The 20,257-nt window shown below is 31.5% G+C and overlaps 1 protein-coding gene across 2 annotated transcripts in view; it reads right to left on the bottom strand.

Moving 5' to 3' along the window:
• Window positions 1-20,257, bottom strand: part of LOC142222168 (uncharacterized) — a 236,877-nt gene that overhangs the window by 82,562 nt on the left and 134,058 nt on the right. For both annotated transcript variants that reach the window (XM_075292168.1, XM_075292169.1), the window contains exon 3: window positions 9,887-10,307. In XM_075292168.1, coding sequence (XP_075148283.1) covers window positions 9,887-10,307 — 421 coding nt within the window. The remainder of the gene's footprint in view (window positions 1-9,886; window positions 10,308-20,257) is intronic.

Genomic DNA, 20,257 nt, shown 5'->3' with positions numbered 1-20,257 from the left:
AGAAGTAAAATCGGGAGATCGTTCTATATGGGGTCTATACCAAAATATGGACCGATACTCACAATTTTTGGCACACCTCTTTATGGTCATAAAATACCTCTAGATTTCAAATTGCAAATTGGATAAAAACTACGATTTCTATAAGCCCAAGACCCCAAATCGGGAGGTCGGTTTATATGGGGACTATATCAAAACCTGGACCGATATAGCCCATCTTCGAACTTGACCTGCCTGCAGACAAAAGACGAGTTTGTGCAAAATTTCAGCACGGTTGCTTCATTATTGAAGACTGTAGCATGATTACACACAAAAAAATTTTTTTCTGATTCAATCACGAAATTAATTGATCCAATTAATTTTTTAATTGAAATGTCTTCAATCACGAAAATGATAGTATCAATCACAGTTTTAATTGGGCATAGAAAAAATTTTTGATTAAAAAATTAATTGATTTCATTGCCAAATTTCAATTAATTTTTTAATTGATTCAATTAAAAATTTAATTGATGTTGATTGCAAAACTCAATTTATTTATTAATTAAAAAAAGGTAACTATTTTCAATTACATTCTGAATTGGCTTAGAATTTTTATTTGGATTAACAATTGATTGTTTGAAAAAAAATTTTAATTAAAAATTTAAAAAAAATGTTCATCATTATAAACTGACTTAGTCTTCCGAATTTGATTAAAAGTTAATTGTATCAATTAACTTTTTTATTAAAAATTTTAAAATGTTCAATCATTGACTTAATTAACTTAATGTTTCTATCTTGATTAAAATGTTAATTGTACCAATTAATTTATTAATTGAAAAAAATTTCAACTTCAATTAACTTTTTAATTGGAAATATTTTGGTGATATTTTTTTCTGTGTACAACAGACAGACAGCTAGACAGACGGATCACAGATTGGGGATCCAAACTACTTGTTTGGAAGCTCTTTTTTTTGCTGGGCTATTATAACACCATCACCTACCAATGGTGGTCTATAGAAAAAAATCGGATACCCTACTTTCTATCATTATTTATATTCATAATTTATTATGGTTATAAGTATTATAAATAAATAAATACAAAATCTGATATTTTTAACGTTCTTAGTTTTTAATGTGCACTGTTACAATCGAAGAAAAACAAGTTGTTAATTGTATTAAATTTTTTTTTTATTGTAAAAAGAATAGAAAAATATACGAGTACTTCAAAAACACGATTTATCAAACATGAAGTGCATCGACAAACTGAAGTTTGGGAGGGGTGGGTGGTGATATGATGAAGGAAACACATTGAGTTTGTTTAAAACGAGAACCGCTCCTCATTTAACCATGTAAAAGCCATAGTTTCAATATTTGTAAGCCACCACAACTTAGCCAAACAGACACCTACCTACCACTCTTGACATTTCTAGATTTGGTCGTGTATTTCATTTATTTATGCTTAACTCTATTTTATTTAAAATTTGAAACAGGTTCTTTATTTAAACAAAAGACAAAGAAAAAAACAAGACCTTTTCTACTCGTAACTCTAATAAACAGCAAATATTTCTAACAAGAAAAATTAAATCAAAAGGGGGAAAAATTAAACAAAAAATGCTAATAGTGCAACATGGTTTCTATTTAGCTATGCTGCTGCGGCTGCTGACGTTTTGTGTAAAAGTGAAAGGTTAAAAACTCGTTTCATCTTAGATTGGACAAACGGAGCGGTAGGTAGCAGCAGGAATTGTATCCAACTTGCTTGATGTTTGGGTAGGTTCACTGCTAACTGGCTGGCCTCCGAGAGCTACGGAAACCCGTGCCCACTGACATCAACACTATCAACGCTACCACCTTCACTGCCCATCAAAGAATAATAATTAATATGAATCACAAACAAACAAAAAACGAAGTTAATAAAAAGAGATTAGATGAAGATTAAAAATTGTAAATTGTTTATTAACTTTCTTTTAACAGGTCATCTCATTGCCAGTTAATGTCACCACTTCGTTTGGTGCTGATTATGGTGGTTCAACATAAGCCAGCCAACACTTGACCACCTTTCAAAGGCCACCGGGTTTCAGATAAAGGTTCCTCTATTTGCAACTTCCATGAAAGTCAAACAAGCGTACATTGCTTGTAATAGACCCCCCAAAGCTATCATGAAGAAGTTTAGAGTGGTGACAGCAATGTTTTGCAAGATACGATGAGATGAGATCATGCTCTTTTGCTTTAATTTATAGCCATGAAATGATCACGGACAATGAGTGAGAAAATACGATTCCGTGATACATGGGAATTGTGCATTGAAGCTCTAAATCAAATGGTCATGGTAATGAAGAATGATATCTTTTTTTATATATAATAAAAACAAGATTTTATTTTATATTCTAAGTTCTATTTCGGAAGGCGAGGTTAAATACCAAAGATTTAGAAATGGAAATATTTAAATTTTCCATTTTGCAAAATGCAACGTCTTATGTATTCACATATGATCCCAATACAAAAATGGAAGTTCCTTCCAAGTCATTAGTTTTAATGTACTTCTTCTGGGGATAGGCTTTATTTTCTTTTCTCAAGAAGTTCTTTTGAGCCAATATGTGAAACTTATTTGTTTTGCCCCGATCTTGCAATAGATTTAAATTTTTTGAATTTTACTTGGAATTTCTAAAAAATATTTCATAATGATGACATTGGATTTCTTGGTACACAGATAATACAGATTGGTTGTGATAATCGAATTTATTGACAACCTCATTTTGGGAGTTGCAGCAAATATCTGTTGCCAGTTGTGTCACCTGTCTAATTCGGTCGACTCAATCGGAAGATGCAACTAACCCAACTTCAGCCGACGAAATAGGTTATGGGTGCCTTCATTATTCGATTGTACTACCCAATGGGAGCCACCGTGGTGCAATGGTTAGCATGCCCGCTTGCATACACAAGGTCGTGGGTTCGATTCCTGCTACGACCGAACACCAAAAAGTTTTTCACTGAACAGTCTACGTGAGCCTGATACATCGGACTGCCACATAATCTAACCTAACCTAGCCAACTATATTGATAACCCCAATCAAATTTAAATATAGATATATTTAATTAAATTGCACATTATAAGTTATATTTTTATTTAAATACATTTAGAGCAAAATATAGATGCCCAAAAAATGATTTTAGACCGCATAGTCGGTCCAGCAGATTGAAATCTGCGAATGAAAATCTTTGATTTTTCAACATTACCCTTAACTCAAGAACCTCCTCAATGAAAAGTTTGATGAACAGTTCAACGAATGATGTAGCTTTAACAAACGTCTTCTTCAAAATAAAATCCGAACCAACTGACAAGGTTAGCGCCCATAACCCACCGTAGTATGCGGTTGGAAATTTAACTTGAATTCCTCAGGCTGTATTTTTGATAATTTCATAGATCCCTGAAATTCCGAATTTTATTTCGTGTCCTTAAGCATAAACAGTTCAGCTACAAACCATCGTGGTTTGTTATAAAAAAAAAAAAAAAAACAAGCATATACGGCTGTAAGTTCGGCCAGGCCGAAGCTTATGTACCCTCCATCATGGATTGCGTAGAAACTTCTTCTAAACACTGCCATCCACAATCGAATTACTTAAGTTGCGGTAACGCTTGCCGATGGTAAGGTATCTTAAAACCTTCTAACACCATCTTCTAAATTGTATGTAAGTCCATACGTGGTATATATTAAATCAAAAAAGATCGATCCAATACGTATATAATTCACTTTGATAAAGTAGACATACAATTTTGACAAAATTTTCTACAGAAATAAAATTTTAACAAAATTTTCTATAGAAATAAAATTTTGACAAAATTTTCTATAGAAAGAAAATTTTGACAAAAATTTCTACAGAAATAAAATTTTAACAAAATTTTCTATAGAAATAAACTTTTGACAAAATATTCTATAGAAATAAAATCTTGGTAGATTATTTTTGGCTCGAGTGGCAACCATGATTATGAACCGAATAAAATTTGAACAAAATTTTCTATAGAAATAAAATTTTGACAAAATTTTCTATATAAATAAAATTTTGATAAAATTTTCTATATAAATAAAATTTTGGTAGATTATTTTTGGCTCTAGTGGCAACCATGATTATGAACCGATATGGACCAATTTTTGTGTGATTGGACCAATTTTGGTATGGTTGTTATGGACCATATACTAACACCACGTTCCTAATTTGAACAGGATCTGATGAATTTTGCTCCCCCAAGAGGCTCCGGAGGTCAAATCTGGAGAACGTTTTATATGGGGGCTATATATAATTATGGACCGATATGGACCAATTCTGGCACGGTTGTTAAAGATCATATACTAACACAATGTTCAAAATTACAACCGGATTGGATGAAATTTGCTTCTCTTGGAGGCTCCGCAACCCAAATCTGGGAATCGGTTTATATGGGCGCTATATATAATTATGGACCGATGTGGACCAATTTTTGCATGATTGTTAGAGACCATATACCAACACCATGTACCAAATTTCAGCCGGATCGGATGAAATATGCTTCTCTTAGAGGCTCCACAAACCAAATCTGGGGATCGGTTTATATGGGGGATATATATAATTAAGGACCGATATGGACCTTTTTGCATGGTTGTTAGAGACCATATACCAACATCATGTACCAAATTTCAGCCGGATCGGATGAAATTTGCTTCTCTTTGAGGCTCCGCAAGCCAAATCTGGGGATCGGTTTATATGGGGGCTATATATAATTATGGACCGATGTGGACCAATTTTTGCATGGTTATTAGAGACCATATACCAACACCATATACCAAATTTCAGCCGGATCGGATGAAATATGGTTCTGTTAGAGGCTCCACAAGCCAAATCTGAGGGTCCCTTTATATGGGGGCTATACGTAAAAGTGAACCGATATGGCCCATTTTCAATACCATCCGACCTACATCGATAACAACTACTTGTGCCAAGTTTCAAGTCGATGGCTTGTTTCGTTCGGAAGTTAGCGTGATTTCAACAGACGGACGGACGGACATGCTTAGATCGACTCAGAATTTCACCACGACCCAGAATATATATACTTTATGGGGTCTTAGAGCAATATTTCGATGTGTTACAAACGGAATGACAAAGTTAATATACCCCCCATCCTATGATGGAGGGTATAAAAATGGATTTCAAATCTACTTTTAGTAGATTTCGAGCCTAATGTGAATGGAAACAATGATGACAATTTGACAAATTATTCCAATCGAATTCGGTTGTGGTTACCAAATTTGAGTGATGATTACTAAATTAGAGTTGAGAAATTGCTTTACGGTAGGTCGTATCTACCGATGTCAGGAAATATTTTTCAAAGAAGAGACATTTGGTTGCCACAACTATTTATCTTGCAACACACAATAAAAATTTTTTTGGAATTTTCGCCAAATGGTTGTAGGGAACAAACAAATATACAACAATACCGGAAAAATATTGAGACGACTTATATTTCGTTCTAAGCTCTTGTCCCCAAATTATGATGTTTTCGTTTCCAAAAATCCCGAATTTAAATTTAAATTCCTCACAAAAATCCCCCAAAATAAAATTTTGACAAAATGTTCTATAGACAAAATTTTCTATAGAAATAAAATTTTGACAAAATTTTCTATAGAAATAAAATTTTGACAAAATTTTCTATAGAAATAAAATTTTGACAAAATTTTCTATAGAAATAAAATTTTGACAAAATTTTCTATAGAAATAAAATTTTGACAAAATTTTCTCTAGAAATAAAATATTGACAAAATTTTCTATAGAAAAAAAATTTTGACAAAATTTTCTATAGAAATAAAATGTTGATAAAATCTTCTATAAAAGACTTGACAACATTTTCTACAAAAATAAAATTTTGATAAAATCTTCTATAAAAATAAAATTTTGACAAAAATTTCTACAAAAAGAACATTTTGGCAAAATTTTCTATAGTAATAACATTTTGACAAAATGTTCTATAGTAGTCAAATTTTAATGAAATATTCTATAGAAATAAAATTTTCACAAAATTTACCATAGAAATAAAATTTTCACAAAATTTTCCATAGAAATAAAATTTTAACAAAATTTTCTATAGATATAAAATTTTGACAACATTTTTCTATAGAAATAAAATTTTATATATCATGTTAGCCTGATACCGAAACAGGCAATTGACGTCCAAATGCATTATATCTAATCATACAATTATTTTTCGAGCTTTATGGACAGATATAGATTAAGGAACATGGTTAATAGAGCCATTGAAAAGAAAACGCCAGATACAAATCTATACACGCCTGGACTGTACATGTTTCGGTTCGGGCGAATGAACCTTTCCACAGCCTTTAGTATAGATCTGGCTGGGAGAGATAACTCAATTTTGGGCCCTTTATGCTAATTCCTTATTGAGAAAACATTTGGGAAATTTCCTCTTACAAATTGAATCATCTTTTCTCCCACTGTACATCATCTTTTCATATAACTTACAAGTCCCTTAATCTTATTTTTATTTCGTTTTGTTACATAGTAATGCAACAACCTAAGTGGTGAACAGTCGAACAATGCTTATTGTTTCTACAGTCAACTACAACAACATGTGACAACTTACAGAAACTGGTTTCCAGGATACAACAACAATTCTAACGCGTACATTAGTCCTGTTTTTCCTTGTAAGTTATATGAAAAGATGACGTACAGTGGGAGAAAAGATGATTCAATTTGTAAGAGGAAATTTCCCAAATGTTTTCTCCATAAGGAATTAGCATAAAGGGCCCAAAATTGAGTTATCTCTCCCAGCCAGATCTATACTAAAGGCTGTGGAAAGGTTCATTCGCCCGAACCGAAACATGTACAGTCCAGGCGTGTATAGATTTGTATCTGGCGTTTTCTTTTCAATGGCTCTATTAACCATGTTCCTTAATCTATATCTGTCCATAAAGCTCGAAAAATAAGTGTATGATTAGAAATAAAATTTTTATAAAAACTTCCATAAAAATAAAATTTTGACAAAATTTTCCATAAAAATAAAATTTTGACAACAATTTCTGTAAAAAGAACATTTTAACAACATTTTCTATATAGAAATACAATTTTGGCAAAATTTTCTATAGGAATAAAATTTTGACAAAATTTTCGATAGTAATAAAATTTTAACAAAATTTTCTATAGTAATAAAATTTTAATAAAATGTTCTATAGAAATAAAATTTTGACAAAATTTTCTATAGAAATAAAATTTTGACAAAATGTTCTATAGTAATAAAATTTTAATAACATTTTCTATAGAAATAAAATTTTGACAAAATTTTTCTATAGAAATAAAATTTTGATAAAAACTTCCATAAAAATAAAATTTTGACAAAATTTTCCATAAAAATAAAATTTTGACAAAAATTTCTGTAAAAAGAACATTTTAACAAAATTTTCTATATAGAAATAAAATTTTGGCAAAATTTTCTATAGGAAAATTTTGCCAAAATAAAACAATAATTTTGCCAATAATATTTTCTATAGTAATAAAATTTTAATAAAATGTTCTATAGAAATAAAATTTTGACAAAATTTTCTATAGAAATAAAATTTTCACAAAATTTTCCATAGAAATAAAATATTAACAAAATTTTCTATAGAAATAACATTTTGACAAAATTTTTCTATAGAAATAAAATTTTGATAAAAACTTCCATAAAAATAAAATTTTGACAAAATTTTCCATAAAAATAAAATTTTGACAAAATTTTCCATAAAAATAAAATTTTGACAAAAATTTCTGTAAAAAGAACATTTTAACAAAATTTTCTATATAGAAATAAAATTTTGGCAAAATTTTCTATAGAAATAAAATTTTGACAAAATTTTCTATAGTAATAAACTTTTCTATAGTAATAACATTTTAATAAAATGTTCTATAGAAATAAAATTTTGACAAAATTTTCTATAGAAATAAGATTTTCACAAAATTTTCCATAGAAATAAAATTTTAACAAAATTTTCTATAGAAATAAAATTTTGACACAATTTTTCTATAGAAATAAAATTTTGATAAAATCTTCCAAACAAATAAAATTTTGATAAAATCTTCTATAAAAATAAAATTTTGACAAAAATTTCTGTAAAAAGAACATTTTGGCAAAATTTTCTACAGAAATAAAATTTTCCATAGAAATAAAATGTTCACAAAATTTTCCATAGAAATAAAATATTATCAAAATTTTCTATAGAAATAAAATTTTGGCAAAATTTTTCGATAGAAATAAAATTTTGACAAAATCTTCCATAAAAACGAAATTTTGACAAAAATTTCTGTAAAAAGAACATTTTGACAAAATTTTTTATATAGAAATAAAATTTTGACAAAATTTTCTATAGTAATAAATTTTTAATAAAATTTTCTATAGAAATAAAATTTTGACAAAATTTTCTTAGAAACAATATGTTGACAAAATTTTTTTATATAAATAAAATGTTAATGAAATTTTCTATATAATTTTTTTTTGAGAAAAATTTCTATAAAACTAAAAGTTTGACATAAAATACAATTTTGACAAAATTTTCTATAAAAACGAAATTTTGACAAAATTTTCTATAAAAATAAAATGTTGACAAAATCTTCTACAAAAATAAAATTTTGACGAAATTTTCTACAAAAATAAAATTTTAATAAAAACTTCTATAAAAATAAAATTTTGACAAAATTTTCTATATAGAAATAAAATTTTGATCCCCAATTTGGGGAAAAATCCCCAATACTGGCAACACTGGTTCGAAGTGCCCAATAGTCATTATTGCAAAAAAATTTTAAAATAAACTAAAACAAATATTTTTTTTTGTAAAAATATAAGATAGTTTTGGCCTCAGTTCTCCTTGTTAAAATGGCCCCTAGATCGTGCGATTTAACGCCTTTACATAATTTTTGGTGATGATATGTTAAAGCTCATGTCTATACATTGATGCATTGGAAAACAACATTAAAGTATTTATTCGTGAAATACCGGCCGAAATGTTGCAAAGGGTAAGCCAAAATTGGACTACGCGAATCGGACATTTGAGGCGCAGACGAGGTTAGCATTTGCAAGAAATAGTATCGATTCAAATATAGGCATCGTGCATTTTTATGAATTTGCTGTGTTTTTTTTAATTTTCTATAGCTCTTAAAAGATCACCCTTTAAACTACTGGACCGATCCGATAATTGGTATGATACCTTAAATGGGATCCAAAGATTAAAAATGAATAATGTTTCCTGTGACTTTAAATAATGATTAAAGTAATGCATCCAATCCATTGTGATAAATTTCAGTAGTTTGCTTACTAACAATGAATTCATCTAAAAGATACGCTCTAAAAATTAAGGGACTTATTAAAATGGGGGGGGGGGGGGGGGGGTGGGTGGTTTATTCCTGGTCTTAGACTTTGCATAATCATCTAATTTAGTCTTAGAGTTATTTATTTTTAAGTTTAAAATCACTGTTACCATTGTATTCAAAAATAAAAATGGCATTTAGCAGAAAGACAATATTTCCACTACTATCAACACAATTGAAAATTTGTGCGATTGTAAAAAAAAGAAAACAAAAACAAAACCACAAACAATCTCTGGTAATAAACAACGCTGTGAAGTAGGAAGACTTAGTCTTCCAGTTCCATGCCACACTGACAATGTGTATGGAAATGTCAAAATCATAAACAAAAAGAGATCTTTTGCAGACCTTTTGCTCTGTTGATAGTTTAAAGTTCAAATATTTTGCTAGTAAAATAGTGTTTAATTATTAATCCATGAAAGTGGAAGTTTTCGTCATCTCCAAGGGAAGTTATCCATAAATCAAGAAATGAAAAACAAAGAAAGAATACCGCTTTCGGTGAAGTAGGAGGAGGAGTTGGATGGGAACTTACCATTTCTTTACGCAACGTTGCTATTTGATTGTCCAATTTACTGCCCGGTATCGCGGGCGGAATTTCTGAAATGGTCTCATTGCCATTTAACTCTTTTAGAGGTGTTGTCGTTGTTGTTTCTGTTACGTTAGCGGAAACGGATGCAGTGTTGGTTGTAGATGCCCCTGACGCTGTTGTGTTGCTTAGCTTGTCACTAGTGGTAGTATCCTTAATGTTATTGTTGTTACTGTTATTATTGCTGTTGGCATTGTTGTTGTTGTTATTTTCTTTTTGGCTTTCCATTTGTTTGAATTCATTATTTTTGGCATTTCTAGCCATTTCGGTGTCCACATCACTTATAAGGCCGGAATCGGATGCAAGCATTTTATTAATGCCGCTTAAACTTTTCGGCAAGGGTGGCAAATCATTGATGGACATAATTCTGAAAAAAACGAGAAAGAAGAAGATTAATACAAGCAATAATTAGAAATATTTTAGAGAACTTTGAATTAAAAAAATTAAAAACAAGTACACCTAGACCTCGCTTTGCGTCGCAGATACGTTCCAAAAAAAAAAAAAACGACGCAAAGTGAGGTATGAGTTTTTGTGGCAAATTATGCAAAGATTGGAGATAGATAACAACGATAACAACGCAACTTCGAAAATCTAACGATGCAAGGTGAAAACTAGTACGGATTCAGCAGCGACGCAACTTTGAAACAACGCAAAACGAATCGACGCAAAGCGAGGTCTAGGTGTATATACGGCCATAAGGTCGGCTAGGCCGAATCTTATGTACCCTTCACCATGGATTGCGTGGAAACATCTACTAAAGATTGTGATTGTGGTAATGCTCACCGATGGCCAGGTATCTTAAAACTTCTTAACACCGTCTTCTACACTGAAAAAAAAGCATACTCGGTTCCAAAGATTTTGTCTTTACTTTAAAAAATTTGGGATTGATTCCGAGCCAAAGAAGCGGAGAATACAAGTAAGGATACTTTTAAGACACAGTTCTCTTTTAAAATCGGATTTTGTGTACTTGCTTCTAGGAAGCAAATTTTAATTTTTCGCTTTTTCAGCTTTTTTTCTTCATATGCTATCAAAGTCCTTTAAAAACAAGTTAACGATGACTTTATTTTCCAAATTAAGACTCGACTTATAGTAGAAATTATGCTGTGTTTCAAGTAAAAACGTCTTTAAAATAAAGTGTTGAAAAACATGTCCTATATTTGAACGATTTTTTTCTTTGTAGTCAAGATGCAAAAAGACAACAAATTTAAAGACAATTTCATTAAATTTAAAGATTTTTTCTAAATTATTAAAGTCAAGTTGACCTTAGCCCAAACATTTTTTCTTTCATGTTATGATATCCATTTTTCAATCAAATCACTTAATTATAAGGACAATACGACTTCATTGAAAAGTTTATCGACCTTTGGTCAAGGAAAACAACTTTATACTAGAGAAATGCGTCTTCTATGCTAAGCAAAATTTGCATTCGTATTTTAAAGACTTGAAATCTTTGACCTCACGACAATATTTTTTTCAGTGTAAATTGTAAGTTAGTCCATTTGTGGTATATATAAGGAAAAAAAGGTACACTCAAAAAAAGTTTACTTGGATCCAAAGATTTTGATCTTCCCTTAAGGAAGTATTGATTCCGAGCCAAAGATGCGGCTTCTTTAAAATAAAGAAATTTTTTAGCGACCTATCTGGAAAGAATTTTTTTAGCGACCTATATGGCTTTAAATCTAGGACCAATAGCATTAAAATTAGGATACAGATCTCATTTATCAAATTTGCATTCTCTTTTCGCAGTTTATAAATAAAGGTACTCACGTACAAACAAATGCTAGTTTAAAAATCCAAATTGTAACGGATACTTCAAAGTAAAAAATGTTTTCTTAATTCCAAAACAACTTTAAACCAAATACGCTAAATCTCAAAATAAGTCTTAGCCTATATTTGAAGCGTTTTTATCTTAAATGTAAAGTTTCAATATTTCAGTTAATTTAAGGACAATTTCATTAAACCAAAAATGTGTTTCTTTACTTTAAGGAAAATTAGCCTTAGTTCAAAGACATGCGACTTTAACGGAGGGAAGCAAATTTACAAAATTTGTGTCCTAAATTTAATGAAAAAAATTTTTGAAACAATGATTATAAACTTTATTTTAATTATTATTATGCTGTGTTTCAAGTAAAAACGTCTTTAAAATAAAGTGTTGAAAAACATGTCCTATATTTGAACGATTTTTTTCTTTGTAGTCAAGATGCAAAAAGACAACAAATTTAAAGACAATTTCATTAAATTTAAAGATTTTTTCTAAATTATTAAAGTCAAGTTGACCTTAGCCCAAACATTTTTTCTTTCATGTTATGATATCCATTTTTCAATCAAATCACTTAATTATAAGGACAATACGACTTCATTGAAAAGTTTATCGACCTTTGGTCAAGGAAAACAACTTTATACTAAGAGAATGCGTCTTCTATGCTAAGCTAAATTTGCATTCGTATTTTAAAGACTTGAAATCTTTGACCTCACGACAATATTTTTTTCAGTGTAAATTGTAAGTTAGTCCATTTGTGGTATATATAAGGAAAAAAAGGTACACTCAAAAAAGTTTACTTGGATCCAAAGATTTTGATCTTCCCTTAAGGATGTATTGATTCCGAGCCAAAGATGCGGCTTCTTTAAAATAAAGAAATTTTTTAGCGACCTATCTGGAAAGAATTTTTTTAGCGACCTATATGGCTTTAAATCTAGGACCAATAGCATTAAAATTAGGATACAGATCTCATTTATCAAATTTGCATTCTCTTTTCGCAGTTTATAAATAAAGGTACTCACGTACAAACAAATGCTAGTTTAAAAATCCAAATTGTAACGGATACTTCAAAGTAAAAAATGTTTTCTTAATTCCAAAACAACTTTAAACCAAATACGCTAAATCTCAAAATAAGTCTTAGCCTATATTTGAAGCGTTTTTATCTTAAATGTAAAGTTTCAATATTTCAGTTAATTTAATTTACTTTAAGGAAAATTAGCCTTAGTTCAAAGACATGCGACTTTAACGGAGGGAAGCAAATTTACAAAATTTGTGTCCTAAATTTAATGAAAAAAATTTTTGAAACAATGATTATAAACTTTATTTTAATTAAAATTTCATTATTTTAAAGAAATTTATCCTCAATATTTTGTAAATCTCGCCTCCTAAAATTTAGGTTGCGTAATCTTTAATATCATGTAAATATTTTTTTCTGTGTATATATAGGGAAGCCTGCAAATAATTATGAACCGATATGAACTTTTGCGTGGTAATTAGAGAGCCAGAATTGAAATATGGGGGCTATATACAATTATGATCAATTTTTGTGTGATTTTGGGGATCGGTTTATCCCTTAACTATCGACCGATAATGACCAATTTTGGCATGGTTGTTAGCGGCCACATACTAACACAATGTACGAAATTTCAACCGAATCGGATGAAGTTTGCTCCTCCAAGAGGATGCGGAGGTCAAATCTGAGGATCGGTTTATATGGGGGTTATATACTATATAATTAGGGACCAATATGAGCATGGTTGTTAGAGACCATAAAATAACACCACGTATAAAATTTCAACCGCATCGGATAAATTTTGTTCCTCCTAGAGGCCCCGTAGGCCAAATCTGGTGATCGGTTTGTATGGGGGGCTATACATAATTATAGACCGATATGGACCAATTTTTGCGTAGTTGTTAGAGACCCTATACTAATACCACGTATCAAATTTCAACCGGATCGGATGAATTTTGTTCGTCCTAGAGGTTCCGAAGACCAAATCTGGTGATCGGTTTATATGGGAAATCGGTTGAAGTTTGCTCCTCCGAGAGGATCCGGAGGTCAAATCTGAGGATCGGTTTATATGGGGGCTATATACTATATAATTATGGACCAATATGAGCATGGTTGTTAGAGACCATATAACAACACCACGTATCAAATTTCAACCGGATCGGATAAATTTTGCTCCTCCTAGAGGCCCCGTAGGCCAAATCTGGTGATCGGTTTATATGGAGGCTATACATAATTATAGACCGATATGGACCAATTTTTGCGTAGTTGTTAGAGAACCTATACTAACACCACGTATCAAATTTCAACCGGATCGGATGAATTTTGTTCCTCCTAGAGGTTCCGAAAACCAAATCTGGTGATCGGTTTATATGGGGGCTATATATAATTATGCATCGATATGGACAAATCTTTGCATGGTTATTAAAGACCATATAGTAAGACCACGTACCTAATTTCAACCGGATCGGATGAATTTTGCTCCTCCAAGAGGCCCCGAAGTTCAAATCTGGGGATCGGTTTATATGGGGGCTATATATAATTATGCATCGATATGGACCAATTTTTGCATGATTGTTGAAGACCATATAGTAAGACCACGTACGTAATTTCAACCGGATCGGATGAATTGTGTTCCTCCAAGAGGCTCCGGAGGTCAAATCTGGGGATCGGCTTATATGAGGGCTATATATAATTATGGACCAATATGAACCAAATTTTGCATGGCTGTTAAAGACCATATACTAACATCACGTACAAAATGTCAACCGGATCGGATGAATTTTGTTCCTCCTAGAGGTTCCGAAGGTCAAATATGGTGATCGGTTTATATGGGGGCTATATATAATTATGGACCGATATGAACCAATTTTTCCGTGGTTATTAAAGACCATATAGTAAGACCACGTACCAAATTTCAACCGGATCGGATGAATTTTGCTCCTCCAAGAGGCTCCGGAGGTCAAATCTGGGGATCGGTTTATATGGGGGCTATGTATAATTATGAACCGATATGGACCGATTAGAGACCTTATATTAACCCCACGTACAAAATTTCAACCGGATCGGATGAACCTTGCTCCTCCAAGAGGCTCCGGAGGTCAAATTTGGGATCGGTTTATTGGGGGGCTATACGTAAAAGTGGTCCAATATGGCCATTTGCAATACCATCCGACCTATATCAATAACAACTACCTGTGTCAAGTTTCAAGTCGATAGCTTGTTTCGTTCGGAAGTTAGCGCGATTTCAACAGACGGACCGTCATGCTTAGATCGATTCTGAATTTCACAACGACCCAGAATATATATATATATATATATATATATATATATATATATATATATATATATATATATATATATATATATATATATATATATATATATATATATATATATATATATATATATATATATATATATATATATATATATATATATATATATATATATATATATATATATATATATATATATATATATATATATATATATATATATATATATATATATATATATATATATATATATATATATATATATATATATATATATATATATATATATATATATATATATATATATATATATATATATATATATATATATATATATATATATATATATATATATATATATATACTTTATGGGGTCTTAGAGTAATATTTTGATGTGTTACAGACGGAATGACAAAGTTAATATACTCCCCACCCCATAGTGGAGGGTATAAAAGGAAATACATATGACTGAAAGTTTGGTCAGGCCGAATCTTAGGTACGCACGGCTACGTACAAACTTCTATTAAAGATTGTTGGTTGAAGACATTTCAATTAAAAATTAATTGAATCAATTAATTTCGTGATTGAAGACTCTCGACTTACAAGAAGGATTTTTTTCTGTATGGAGGGTATAAAATCTGGTGTCCACCTTTTTGGGTAATTATCCATGTGAGGCATTTCTTCATACATTACTAATTACATTAAAGAGGTAAATAAACATATCGATGCCCTCATTCCAGAGTACGCTAAGTCGACTTAGGGTGTTTTGATGGAGTTCGCTATGTTTTATTCGGATTTATGTGAATTACGTCCTCTCAAAATTCCGAATTTATTGGACACTTCTATCTAAAGTTATGGTTAATATTGTACTTAGCCTGTGACTAAACTTTTAAAAAATGTCCAATCAAAAAAGGACAAAAAGCTTTGTTCGGTGGTCTAAGTTATTTTTAGCCATGTTATATTGTCACTATTTTGAGTTCGTACATAATAAAAAAAATCTATAATAAACATGATTTTAAGACCGAAAAAAGGGAATTTCTATCTTATATGGTTTTTGAGAAATTCCAAAAAAAAAAAAACTTTGAACTTGTTTCCTATAAAATTCACTTTTGAATGAAGCCATCAATATAATTTTAAATAATTTAAATGGGAAGATAGGCGAGCCTGTATAATTTCTTCAACTGGACAATTCTCCCATGCTTTAAAAAGGATATATAACAAAAATTGTTTTTGTTTTATAGACCAAATAAACAGCTTACTCCTAAATTTATATAACACAGTTCCCATATACCATAGACGGATCCTATGCCACAGTTTCTTTCTCTTAATTTAAACAATATATATATGTGTAAAAAGCCAATTATTTTTCTCTTTGTTAGACTTAAAAATTTTCAATTAATTGCATACATTTCCTTATAAGTTGAGTAAAAAAAACAACACATTTAAGACATAAATTCTTTATTCTTTGCAACATCAAACCTAAATTTCATAATAATACATCGAAACAAAAGAAGATTATTGTTAACCCAGCAGTTTGTTTATTCGACTCTAATGATTCTATCCAAGACTAAGTTTTCCACTTTATTATTTCGATCATTAGATTTGCTCTAGAAAACAAAACAAAACCCCTCTAGAAATCTAAGTGAGCAATTCTCTGACATAGCCATGTCTTAAAGAATAATCATCACGAACTATACCGAGGGGTTGAAGGTAGTGAGGAGAACTGAAAAAAATGTCATAAATTGTAATCAATATCATGCTAGTTGAACGTGATTTCTGGGTCATAATAACACTCCAAAGCCAGAAGAATTGCCAACAGAGGAGCAACCAACTAACCAAGCCATAGGTATGACAAACAATGCTACAGAGAAAACCTCTAAATCTAACATAGGACAAGTCGCGTCAACAGCAACTTAAAGAAACAAAAAAAAAAGAATTGCAACGTCAACGTAGCTACATACAACCGCTACGATGGTTGGCAACAGCAACATTTTAAACATGAAGCAACTCTAATTTATGTTGCAATGTTAAAATGTCGTGACGCTAATAATCAACAACTTCTGGCTATAGCAACAGCACTGGAGATACCAAAGCATAGAAATAACAACAACAACAACAAATCGTATAGATATAAAAGAGCAGCAAGCGGCAGCAGCAGTCTCAGACAATAGATTGGTTAAGACATTAGATTATTTTATAAGCCCAGTCAGCAAAAGTTTACTCATTCTCGTTTACAATAAGAAAAAAAAGTTTTCAGCACATGCCTCTCTATGTAAGCGACATCTAAAGTGGATTTGAGGAGAATATAGACGCACCCCTCCGTGCGTCCATACTCTCCGATATTGTGGCAGTAATAAAAACTAGATTTCATTTTGGTAAACCAGATTGAAAACAAATCAATGTTTGATATGTATGCCCATAGAAATATGTGTACGAAGGTTATTTGAAAAATTTGGCAACAATTACACTGTAAACTAAACCCAACAAAAGTGGGCTTTTTCCTTGTAATTAAATAAATCTACCATAGGATAAACAAAAGGTCCACTACATATTATTCATTTGAGCTTATTGGAATTGATACTATTATGTTACTGAAAAGAAAATGCCAGATACAAATCTGACAAGCCTAGGGAGCCACCGTGGTGCAATGGTTAGCATGCCCGCCTTGCATACACAAGGTCGTGGGTTCGATTCCTGCTTCGACCGAACACCAAAAAGTTTTTCAGCGGTGGATTATCCCACCTCAGTAATGCTGGTGACATTTCTGAGGGTTTCAAAACTTCTCTAAGTGGTTTCACTGCAATGTGTAACGCCGTTCGGACTCGGCTATAAAAAGGAGCTCCCTTGTCATTGAGCTTAACATGGAATCGGGCAGCACTCAGTGATAATAGAGAAGTTCACCAATGTGGTATCACAATGGACTGAATAAGTGAGCCTGATACATCGGGCTGCCACCTAACCTAACCACAAGCTTAACTATACATATGTTTCAGTATTGGCTAATACATATTTCCATAGTCTTTATTGAGATCTGACCGCACACAAAATAAAATTTTTCTGATTCAATCACGAAATTAATTGATTCAATTAATTTTTTAATTGAAATGTCTTCGATCACAGAAATTATAGTATCAATTAAAAAAATTAATTGACAGTCAATTAAAAAATTATTTAATACAATTAAATAATTAATAGATACTATTAATTTGTGTGATTGGTTTTTGTTTCAATTAAAAAATTAGTTGAATCAATTAAATTTTTAATTGAATATTTTTTAAAATTCAATTAAGATTTTAATTGGAAAAATTTTCCTGAAGTTTTTTGTTTCAATTTGGGTCTTTTATGTTATCATGTCCTTCGAATTGAAAACAATTTCGAAGAGACTTGAACGAGACGAGTTAGACACATGGTGTCTTTGGCAAAAATGCTCAGGGTGGGTTCTTGAGTCGATATAGCCATGTCCGTCTGTCCGTGAACACATTTTTGTAATCAAAGTCTAGGTCGCAGTTTTAGTCCAATCGACTTTACAGAATATAACCCTATTGATTTTGGAAGAAATCGGTTCAAATTTAGATATAGCTCCCATATATATATATTTCGCCCGATATGGACTTCTATGGCCCCAGAAGCCAGAATGTTACCATAATTTGCTTAAAATTTTGCACAAGAAAAACAATTAGTACTATAGTCAAGTGTGCCAAATTTTATTGAAATCCCTCAGATTTAGATATAGCTCCCATATATATCTTTCGCCCGATATGGACTAATACGGTCCCAGAAGCCAGAGTTTTACCCTAATTTGCTTAAAATGTTGCACAAGAAGAACAATTAGTACTATAGTCAAGTGTGCCAAATTTTATTGAAATCGGTTCAGATTTAGATATAGCTCCCATATAGGTTAGGTTAGGTGGTAGCCTGATGAATCAGGCACACTTAGACTATTCAGTCCATTGTGATACCACATCGGTGAACTTCTCTCTTATCACTGAATGCTGCCCGATTCCATGTTAAGCTCAATGACATGGGACCTCCTTTTTATAGCCGAGTCCGAACGGCGTTCCACATTGCAGTGAAACCACTTAGAGAAGCTTTGAAACCCTCAGAAATGTCACCAGCATTACTGAGGTGGGATAATCCACCGCTGAAAAACTTTTTGGTGTTCGGTCGAAGCAGGAATCGAACCCACAAGCTTGTATATGCAAGGCGGGCATGCTAACCATTGCACCACGGTGGCTCCCAAGCTCCCATATATATCGTTCGCCCATTTGCACTCATATGACCAGAGTGGCCAATCTTTTACTTCGATTTAATTAAAATTGTGCGCAGGGAGTAGAATTAGCATTGTAGCTATGCGTGCCAAATTTGGTTGAAATCGGTTCAGATTTAGATATATCTCCCATATATAGCTTTCGCCCGATTTACACTCATATGACCACAGAGGCCAATTTTTAATTCCGATTTAGTTGACATTTTGCACAGGGAGTAGAATTAGCATTGTAGCTATGCGTGCCAAATTTGGTTGAAATCGGTTCAGATTTAGATATAGCTCCCATATATATGTTTTTCTGATTTCGACAAAAATGGTCAAAATACCAACATTTTCCTTGAAAAATCGCCACTGCTTAGTCGAAAAGTTGTAAAAATGACTCTAATTTTCCTAAACTTCTAATACATATATATCGAGCGATAAATCATAAATAAACTTGTGGGAATTTTCCTTAAAATTGCTTCAGATTTAAATGTTTCCCATATTTTTTTTTTACTAAAATTGTGTTCCACCCTAGTGCATTAGCCAGCTTAAATGTTGAGTCTATAGATTTTGTAAAAGTCTTTCAAATTCTGTCCAAATCGAGTAATATTTAAATGTATGTATTTGGGACAAACCTTTATATATAGCACCCAACACATTTGACGGATGTGATTTGGTATCGAAAATTTAGATCTACAAAGTGGTGTAGGGTATAATATAGTCGGTCCCGCCCGACTTTAGACTTTCCTTACTTGTTTAAATTATATTTTGTATTCAAGTCGTTGGACCCACCTCTACATTTCCTGTGAATTTAAAGCGTGGTTTGTCAAAGGTAGGTATTCTTCTCCTCAACATACCTGGACATGAAGAATCGTTTTTTCCACTACATACAAAGATCGGATGAAATTTGCTTCTCTAAGAGGCTCTGGAGTTCAAATCTGGGGATCGTTTTATATGGGGGCTATATATAAGTATGGACCGATATGAACCAATTTGTACATAGTTGTTAGAGACCATATAC

This window comes from Haematobia irritans, chromosome 1 (genome assembly GCF_050003625.1).
Source record: "Haematobia irritans isolate KBUSLIRL chromosome 1, ASM5000362v1, whole genome shotgun sequence".
Classification (NCBI taxonomy): domain Eukaryota; kingdom Metazoa; phylum Arthropoda; class Insecta; order Diptera; family Muscidae; genus Haematobia; species Haematobia irritans.
The sequence above is the reverse complement of the archived record's forward strand: the minus strand, read 5'-3'. Positions and strand labels throughout refer to the sequence as shown.